This window comes from Coregonus lavaretus (genome assembly GCF_964263955.1).
Source record: "Coregonus lavaretus genome assembly, chromosome: 18".
Lineage (NCBI taxonomy): Eukaryota > Metazoa > Chordata > Actinopteri > Salmoniformes > Salmonidae > Coregonus > Coregonus lavaretus.
Window position 1 is genome coordinate 48,820,968 of NC_140005.1, and position 10,738 is coordinate 48,831,705.

A 10,738-nucleotide genomic window follows, 5' to 3' on the forward strand; every position below is an offset into this window, starting at 1 on the left:
TCCCCAGGTGTGTCTGTTTGGGAACACGGAGGTGTCCCTGAGGGACGTTCTGCGCTCTGGAGTGTCTGACCGGGAGCTGCTGGAGATCATTGGCGCCGCCGTGGGCCGGAAGAAGAAACAACATGCAGGTAGTAAGAGCACGTTACCTGGGGTATATTCATTATTATAAACTGGGTGGTTCAAGCCCTGGATGCTGATTGGCAGAAAGCCGTGGTATCTCAGACCGTATACCACGGGTATGACAAAACATCTATTTTTACTGCTCTAATTACGTTGGTAACCAGTTTATAATGGCAATAAGGCACCTCTGGGGTTTGTGATATATGGCCAATATACCACGGCATGTTCTTACGCACGACGCAACGCGGAGTGCTAGAACACAGCACCCTTCGGGCCTTATTGCTTAAGTGCACACCGTAGCAAAACATTTTGCAACAAAAAGGAGTGTTTCTTATTGGACAAGTTCAGATAAGTCCCTCATTTCATTCTTAGTGAATATAATAATAATAATAATAATAATAATTAGGTGGGTGCTTACATTTGTCCTATTTTGTTTTTTTGGCATATCCCACTCCCCCTGAGACACCTTCAGAGAGTGGAGTCATGGCCAGCGTCTGCCAATATCAATGACGCAATTAAGGTTAAGTGCCTTGCTCAAGGGCACATCGAAAGATTTTTCACCTTGTCGGCTCAGGGATTGTAACTAGTGACCTTTCAGTTACTAGCCCAATGCTCTAACCGCTAGACTATCTGCCGCCCCAGGTTTATTACTACTCTGATAATGCACATTAAAAGTAGACTCTGTTTTGCAATAGGACATCAGACATCATCATTCCCAGCAATCGCTGATTAGTTAACTTTAATTTGAATAACAATGGCTTTATGGCCCCGTACATATTCGACACAACGGTTGTGCTATTTTAAATTTTGTCTGCACAAAAATGTTAACACAACAGTTGTTGTTTTCACAACTACCTATGTTTTAAGCAGGAAGTCGTCCTGCTGTGTATGATGTCATTTTGCAAGATTCATTGTTGTGTAACGGAGATAAGAACGTACCGTAATATGCCGTAAACTTACTCCGCAGCCAGCTTGAAATGTCACTAATAGTGCTATCGAATTGGATCCTTTTATATACAGTGGGGAAAAAAAGTATTTAGTCAGCCACCAATTGTGCAAGTTCTCCCACTTAAAAAGATGAGAGAGGCCTGTAATTTTCATCATAGGTACACGTCAACTATGACAGACAAAATGAGGGAAAAAAATCCAGAAAATCACATTGTAGGATTTTTAATGAATTTATTTGCAAATTATGGTAGAAAATAAGTATTTGGTCAATAACAAAAGTTTCTCAATACTTTGTTATATACCCTTTGTTGGCAATGACACAGGTCAAACGTTTTCTGTAAGTCTTCACAAGGTTTTCACACACTGTTGCTGTTATTTTGGCCCATTCCTCCATGCAGATCTTCTCTAGAGCAGTGATGTTTTGGGGCTGTCGCTGGGCAACACAGACTTTCAACTCCCTCCAAAGATTTTCTATGGGGTTGAGATCTGGAGACTGGCTAGGCCACTCCAGGACCTTGAAATGCTTCTTACGAAGCCACTCCTTCGTTGCCCGGGCGGTATGTTTGGGATCATTGTCATGCTGAAAGACCCAGCCACGTTTCATCTTCAATGCCCTTGCTGATGGAAGGAGGTTTTCACTCAAAATCTCACGATACATGGCCCCATTCATTCTTTCCTTTACACGGATCAGTCATCCTGGTCCCTTTGCAGAAAAACAACCCCAAAGCATGATGTTCCCCCCCCCCATGCTTCACAGAAGGTATGGTGTTCTTTGGCTGCAACTCAGCATTCTTTGTCCTCCAAACACGACGAGTTGAGTTTTTACCAAAAAGTTCTATTTTGGTTTCATCTGACCATATGACATTCTCCCAATCCTCTTCTGGATCATCCAAATGCACTCTAGCAAACTTCAGACGGGCCTGGACATGTACTGGCTTAAGCAGGGGGACACGTCTTGCACTGCAGGATTTGAGTCCCTGGCGGCGTAGTGTGTTACTGATGGTAGGCTTTGTTACTTTGGTCCCAGCTCTCTGCAGGTCATTCACTAGGTACCCCCGTGTGGTTCTGGGATTTTTGCTCACCGTTCTTGTGATCATTTTGACCCCACGGGGTGAGATCTTGCGTGGAGCCCCAGATCGAGGGAGATTATCAGTGGTCTTGTATGTCTTCCATTTCCTAATAATTGCTCCCACAGTTGATTTCTTCAAACCAAGCTGCTTACCTATTGCAGATTCAGTCTTCCCAGCCTGGTGCAGGTCTACAATTTTGTTTCTGGTGTCCTTTGACAACTCTTTGGTCTTGGCCATAGTGGAGTTTGGAGTGTGACTGTTTGAGGTTGTGGACAGGTGTCTTTTATACTGATAACAAGTTCAAACAGGTGCCATTAATACAGGTAACGAGTGGAGGACAGAGGAGCCTCTTAAAGAAGAAGTTACAGGTCTGTGAGAGCCAGAAACCTTGCTTGTTTGTAGGTGACCAAATACTTATTTTCCACCATAATTTGCAAATAAATTCATTACAAATCCTACAATGTGATTTTCTGGATTTCTTTTTCTCAATTTGTCTGTCATAGTTGACGTGTACGTATGATGAAAATTACAGGCTTCTCTCATCTTTTTAAGTGGGAGAACTTGCACAATTGGTGGCTGACTAAATACTTTTTTTCCCCACTGTAGCTCAATCAGTTCATATGTTGTGAAGCGGGTTGTCGTGTGTTGGCGAGGGAGAGGACCCTGGTTCAAGCCCAGTCAGAGGCAGGTTCAGGGAGGCAGCGCTATATGCTAAGCTAGCACAGTAATGCCGGTTATACTGGTGCTGTGACTCGGATCCACAGTTGGGCTCAGCTCGACAGCTGGGGTCGCTGTGGATCTATCAAATTGGATCCTTTTCTATTGCTCATTGTGTTTCAATGGCATCAGAACGGCACCCTAATCACAGAGGGTTCGATCACACACTGATTTATACTGAACAGAAATATAAACTCAACATGTAAAGTGTTGGTCCCATGTTTCATTAGCAGAAATAAAAGATCCCAGAAATGTTCCATACGCACAAAAAGCTTATTTCTCTCAAATGTTGTGCACAAATTTGTTTACATCCCTGTTAGTGAGCATTTCTCCTTTGCCAAGATAATCCATCCACCTGACAGTTGTGGCATATCAATAAGCTGATTAAACAGCATGATCATTACACATGTGCACCTTGTGCTGGGGACAATAAAAGGTCGCTCTAAAATGTGTAATTGGCATGCTGACTGCAGGAATGTCCACCAGAGCTATTGCCAGAGAATTGAATGTTCATTTCTCTACCATAAGCCACCACCAACATCATTTTAGAGAATTTGGCAGTATGTCTAACCGGCCTCACAACCGCAGGCCACGTGTAACCACGCCAGCTCAGGACCTCCACATCCGGCTTCTTCACCTGCGGGATCGTCTGAGACCAGCCACAATAATTTTTGCACGAACTGTCCGAAACCATCTCAGGGAAGCTCATCTGCTCGTGGTCCTCACCTGGGTCTTGACCTGACTGCAATTCGGCGTCGTAACTGACTTCAGTGGGCAAATGCTCACGATGGCCACTGGCACGCTGGAGAATTGTGCTCTTCACGGAAGAATCCCGGTTTCAACTGTACCGGTCAGATGGCAGACAGCATTTAAAAAAAAAACATTTTTAGTCATTTAGCAGACGCTCTTATCCAGAGCGACTTACAGTTAGTGAATACATTTTTTTTTTAAAAAATTTTTTATACTGGCCCCCCGTGGGAAACGAACCCACAACCCTGGCGTTGCAAACGCCATGCTCTATCAACTGAGCTACATCCCTGCCGGCCATTCCCTCCCCTACCCTGGACGACGCTGGGCCAATTGTGCGCCGCCCATGAGTCTCCCGGTCGCGGCCGGCTGCGACAGAGCCTGGATTCGAACCAGGATCTCTAGTGTCACAGTTAGAACTGCGATGCAGTGCCTTAGACCACTGCGCCACTCAGGAGGTCAGGAGCATGGAGCATGTATGGCATCGTGCGGGCGAGCGGTTTGCTGATGTCAACGTTGTGAGCAGAGTGCCCCGTGGTGTTGGTGTTATGGTATGCGCAGGCATAAGCTACGGACAATGAACACAATTGCATTTTATCGAGGGCAATTTGAATGCACAGAGATACCATGACGAGATCCTGAGACCCAATGTTGTGCCATTCATCCGCCACCATCACCTCATGTTTCAGCATGATGGCCCCATGTCGCAAGGATCTGTACAGAATTCCTGGAAGCTAAAAATATCCCAGTTCTTCCATGGCCTGCATAATAATACTCACCAGACATGTCACCCTTTGAGCATGTTTGGGATGTTCTGGATCGACGTGTATCACAGCGTGTACCAGTTCCTGCAAATATCCAGTAACTTCGCACAGCCACTGAAGAGGGATGGGACAACATTCCACAGGCCACAATCAACAGCCTGATCAACTCTTTGCAAAGGAGATGTGTCGCACTGCATGAGGCAAATGACTGATTTTTCAAATGACTGATTTTTCCTTATATGAACTGTAACTCAGTAAAATCTTTGAAGTTGCATTTATATTTTTGTTCAGTGTAGATTTCAAACCAGACGAGATTATGACTTCTTTCCTTTTCTCTCCCTCTGTTGGACATCCACTGACTCTTAATGTATTATCCCTCCTTAATTAAAAAAAATATATATACAGTCAAAAGTTTGGACACACTTACTCATTCAAGGGTTTCTCTTTATTTTTACTATTTTTTACATTGTAGAATAATAGTGAAGATATCAAAACTATGAAATAACACATATGGAATGATGTAGTTACCAGAAAGGTGTTAAACAAATCAAAATACCTTGTCACAACCCAACTGATTGGCTCAAACGCATTAAGAAGGAAAGCAATTCCACAAATTAACTTTTAACAAGGCACACCTGTTAATTGAAATGCATTCCAGGTGACTACCTCATGAAGCTGGTTGAGAGAATGCCAAGAGTGTGCAAAGCTGTCATCAAGACAAAGTATTTGAAGAATAGCCACACTTTTTTGGTTACTACATGATTCCATATGTGTTATTTCATAGTTTTGATGTCTTCACTATTATTCTACAGTGTAGAAAATAGTAAAAATAAAGACAAACCCTTGAATGAGTAGGTGTGTCCAAACGTTTGACTGGTACTGTGTATGTATGTGTGTGTATATATGTATATACTGTATATATATGTATATACTGTATGTATATACTGTGTGTATATATATATATATATATATATATATATATATATATACTGTATATATATTCTCTTGTAAAGGATACCAGGGGCTCCGATGTCCTCACATGTAGTTTTTTCCAGACAGGTTGAAATGTAGAATGGGACACAGAATTTAGAGGGAAGAACAGGTAGAGAGAGGGTGGTGGGTGAGGCTCCCGCACAAATCATAATTTATTTTTCTATTTTCTCCTCTCCTATCCTTCCCATGTCCTCCATTGAAGTCCTCACAAACTCACTCTTTCTCCCCGTCCCTCTCCACAGGCATGTTCAGCATCTCCCAGATGAAGAACAGACCCATGATCCTCATCGGTGGGTGACGCGGCTGTACGTAACACTCTCGCATTCGTTTCCCCTCTTTCTCTCCTCTACCCCTATCTCTCCTTCTCACCCCCCTCTCTCTCCTTCGCTCCCTCTCTCCTTCTAATCTCGTACCCTCAGTCCATTTGATTGAATTTGATGAAGTGAACCAATAGTTTTACTAGGGTTCACTTCATCAGGTGACTTCATCAGGTGTGATTAAATCTTCATTTTAAAGTAGTCCATTCCAGATTTTTCTACTTCTATGAGTGTATTGGAAGTTCATTAATAAACTGAAAAGGTGCATTCCACTACCTACTGTGCTGGAGTGTGTATAGTCTGAACAGGTATAAAGCCAAGATAGGTGATTTACTGCCACCTTTAGTTATGGACTCACAGATGGTAGAGAAAGCTAGTCATCCCGTTCCCGAATTTTTTTCTGATCGGGGCGTGGCTGCTCTGGTATACTTATTGCCCCCGCCCCGCGGAGGGGGTGCCCCTGAGAAGGCGGAGAAAGGATACACCGGCTCATATTTTCTGGTCGCATGGAGGTGAGCGGGAAGGGAAAATAAGTAGACCAGAGCCAGCAGTTCCCTCTCTCGCGTGAACATGCCAGAGGTTATGGAGGAACTGTGAAAGAGGGAACACCCACTTACACAAACAGGAACCTTGAAAAAGAAATGTACATGGTAAATGGTTTGAGTCGCTCATCTTAATTTATCCACCATCTTTGATGGAATGTTTGCACAGGAGTATAATTCATTGTCTTGACCCCTCCTGATTAGCAAGTCCCACGCAGACTATCCCAAAAGGGTGCTGCCCATGTTCTCACAGATTCGGCCATTGAGATGTGGTCTCTAGTAAATCTCTATGAGTGGTGTTTCCAGCTACATCGTATTCTTCTGGCATACAAAATGGGAAACCATGATCCTCTTGGATAGAGGCCTTTTTACTTCTAAATCATGTTGTAACTTTTTAAATAAAATTACTAACACTGATTGAATGGCAATAATGATAATGCTTTACCATATTACAATACTGTTATTTAGAGTTGTCTTCCTAAACGCTAATCTTAATTTCATCCCTGTCTCTCAGACACCACACCCCAAAGGCCCCTGTCCCTGCCCAAGTCCAGAGTCTGCCAGTGGTCCTCTCCACCCTCTTCTATGTCCAGATCCTGCAGTCCTCACCTCAGCTATGGCCATCCAACAGTACCACTCCAGAAGCGGAATGGCTAACCCAGTAAGGATGTATCGTGCCTTTTTAGGCTACACAGTTTTAACAGTGCTGCCTGATGTCAGCGGTTCGGGAACCCACCAGTGTTAAAGGAGCCCTCAGTTGTTCCATATTGTCAAAATAATCCTTTACAGGGGTGCCGCTGCCTCTAGTGTAGCCCCCCTCAGAAAATATGGGATTGACTTACTGACAACCCCCAGTTCTCAAACCAAGGCTGCTGATTCTGACACACGCACAAATGCATTGAGTCACAATGACATATACTGTCTCAGGTACGCACTTGCCAGGAATCCAAACTTAACAAAGAATGCCTCTACAAGGACCCCCAAGATTCCCTCCCTTTGCACACTACTGAGAAACGCTAAAACAGGGCCCCGCCTAAGCCAGCATAGCATAAGGCAGTGCCACAGACAAACATCCAGAGATGACCTCCAAGCGCAAATTCCTCTGACTCCCCCAAGCCGGACAACACCTCCACTGCCCAACTGACCCACACTGACGCCAAAGGCCAAGCCTCCATGGTGGATGTGGGCAGCAAGTCCCCCACACGTCGAAGCACCACAGCTACCGTTCACCTGGGCTCCACTGCCTTCCTCCTGCTCCGGGACAACCAGTTAGCCAAGGGTGACGCGTTAGCCGTTGCGCAGCTTGCAGGCATCATGGGCGCCAAGCAGACCAGCACTTTCATCCCGCTTTGCAACCTGCTGCCCTTAGACCAGTACTCTGTCGCCTTCGACGCCACGCGGCCGTTATTACGACGACCGCCCTTATCACAGACTGTACCAGCATGGAGATGGAGGCGCTGACTGTGGTCGCAGTGGCAACATTGACGCTTTACTACATGTGCTAGGTGGTGAGTCATGACATCACCGTCACAGACATCAAGCTTGACGGGGTGCAAAAGGGACTTCCACTGTGAACCCTGACCTCTAACCCCTGACTGGAACCTGATCTCCACGGCACCAGATTTGGGGGTCAGCACATACGGTAAAGGGATCAATGGAATGCAGACCATGGGGGATAGAATAAGGATGCCGTTCCTTTCAAATCTGATCTAACAAAGTGGATATTCGTCAAATCCGTCATGATTTATGTGTTCTAACAGGCCCACAATGTGTTAACTAAAATCTGATTTGAATATATTTGGCTGTTTTTGCTGTATAATATCTAGAAGTTGTCCTTTTCGGGTTTAGAAAAAAATCTGCTAAATGCTTGTATAAGCTGGTAGCATAGCATACCATATAGAAATCAGTGGTGGTAATTAGTCATTTTTAAGTGTAATGCAGTTGATTGGTGACATGAACATGTATTGGGGTTTACAAGCATTGTACTCTGATTTTTACCCCAACATGGTGTGAAATACACATAAATGAAAGCCTAAATGTTGGCATATTTTGATGGACTGCAATGCAGAGATTCTGGATCTATCTATGTGGGGAACGCATGTGTGGTTGTTTTGGTCAAACTCTTACCTGATCTATACAATATTTTTATTTCGTTGGTTTAACTCAGGTGGTGAATTGAGAACTACACTTCCCAAGTTGACTGAATAAAAAATTGAATCAAGCCCCCAACCCTGCATGGTACATCTCCTTTCAGAATCCCAAATTTTTTAGAGGATCAAGAAATGCCTCACTGTAAGTCATCCACTGATTAAGTACATCTTAAGCTTAAACTCCATAGACCTTTTCTATGTGATTCAAATCATATTGTCTGGCTGGTAGGCTGGTGCCATGACTTGCTGATCAGTATTGATCTTTCCATTGTACCAGATTGTTAGGATCAGATATGTTTACGCTGGCTATGTGTACAGTACATTTGCAGACCTGCCAACCTGCACGCATTTTGCATACCAATGCACACAATTTGAGGTCAGTATGCTGGTATGAAAAATGACCTTAAAATACGCAATGCAGCATCTGCAATATAATCGTTCTGGAACACGACCCTTATTTTTATACAGTATGTCCCAGACCCGCACAAAGAAAGTGTGGGTTACACATTTTTTCTCCAAATCAGTGCAGATGAAGGAATGGCGATGAGGAAGCTACTTTTGTGATGCACCCATAACGTTGAGGCTGGAGTCCTTTTTGGGAAAGTGAATAAAGAAAATAATTATGGACTAGGGCAGGGATCATCAACTAGATTCAGCCGTGGGCCGATTTTCTTTTCTTGAGCGGATGGTCAGGGGGCTGGAACATTACAAATAGTTTAGACTGCAAATTGACCGCAAGAAGCCCAAACCGATACCTGCATCTTTGACTAAAACGTAACAATTTCAAACCTTGCTTACATTTGTATACGATCACGTCTCTCTATTATGCGTGGGAATACTTGGGAACATATTTCTTCAATTACAATCACTTGGAGCTGATTTCCTGCTGTTTTTACAGTCTTATGTCCAACAATGAAAATTCCACACAAACATTTTTTATTTTATTTTTGCTCAGAAAATTGGCCCACCAGTTGGGGAACCCTGGACTAGGGTGTGTGTTAACCCCTCAAACTTAACCCTTGCTCTCAACCATCTGTGATAAGACAATCAGATTCACTTCATGTTTGCTGCCTCATGTTCTAAGGCACAGGTGTCAAACTCATTCCATGGAGGGCTGAGTGTCTGCGGATTTTAGCTCCTCCCTTGTACTTGATTGATCAATAACGTCACTGATTAGTTAGGAACTCCCCTCACCTGGGTGTCTAGGTCTTAATTGGATACAAATTGAAAGGAAATAATGACGATACACTCGGCCGTCCATGGAATGAGTTTGACACCCATGTTCTAAGGTGACACTAAATTAATTTGATAATTTCGCACAATACAGTTAAGTGCTGTACACTGATTGTTGAATATATTCAAAGTTACTAATTATCATGTGATATGCATTATCTTTTCTTTGTCATTGTTCAGCACTGCACCTATGGAATACTAATTAAATAAACAATAAGCTAATATGTTAACATTGCTCTCATTATCTATATTTAAAGACCACACAAAACTCTAGTAGTTGGTGTTCTGCATGTGGAGTTTCCTTTATTTGTCAAACATTATCCCATGTTATATTACACTGAACAAAAATATAAAACGCAACATGCAACAATTTTAAAGGTTTTACTGAATTACAGTTCATATAAGGAATTCAGTCAAATAAAAGAAATGCATTAGGCCCTAATCTATGGATTTCACATGACTGGGAATACAGATATGCATCTCTTGGTCAAAGATAACTTTTTAAAAAGGTAGGGGCGTGGATCAGAAACCCAGTCAGTATCTGGTGTGACTACCATTTGCCTCATTGATCAGACTGTTGATTGTGGCCTGTGGAATGTTGTCCCACTCCTCTTCAATGGCTGTGCGAAGTTGCTGGATATTGACGGAAACTGGAACGCTTGGATCCAGAGCATTCCAAATTTGCTCAATGAGTGACATGTCTGGTGAGTATGCAGGGCTTAAAAGTCATGCCCGTGCAGGGCTCTAGCTATTTTTACTATTTCTGAGTATTTAAAACATTTTCTGTCATCTGAATTAGTAATTTTAGGGGATTTCAACTTAGATTGGCTTACCCCGGCCTCAGACCATTTTAAGATGTATATTTTTTTACTTTAATGTGACTCAACTGATCGCAAAACCCACACGGATAAATGTTTTTAAAAAATCCAGCAAACTCCTCACTGATTTACTTAGTTCTGACAAATAGCCCCTACAAGTAATTTTGGAAAACAGTTAATGCACTGAGGTGTGGAAATTCCTCTGCTTCCCTGCCTAAGCAATTTGTCAGTCTGTCATCATTACTGAGAAAAATGAGATAAAATGCTGATTAAAAGCATCACTTATCTCGGCAGGCTTTTTATTTTAAATAAATGCTGG

The 10,738-nt window shown here is 43.1% G+C and overlaps 1 protein-coding gene across 2 annotated transcripts in view; it reads left to right on the forward strand.

Annotated features, from left to right (window-relative positions):
• Nucleotides 1-8,447, forward strand: part of LOC311145886 (molybdenum cofactor biosynthesis protein 1-like) — a 46,313-nt gene extending 37,866 nt beyond the window's left edge. Inside the window, exons 9-11 of one of the 2 annotated variants that reach the window (XM_084182246.1) lie at nucleotides 8-128; nucleotides 5,602-5,664; nucleotides 6,733-8,447. In XM_084182246.1, coding sequence (XP_084038372.1) covers nucleotides 8-128; nucleotides 5,602-5,657 — 177 coding nt within the window. In that variant the 3' untranslated portion in view covers nucleotides 5,658-5,664; nucleotides 6,733-8,447. The remainder of the gene's footprint in view (nucleotides 1-7; nucleotides 129-5,601; nucleotides 5,665-6,732) is intronic. The other variant, XM_084182245.1, reaches the window with a different exon arrangement.
• The last annotated feature ends 2,291 nt before the right edge of the window (nucleotides 8,448-10,738 follow it).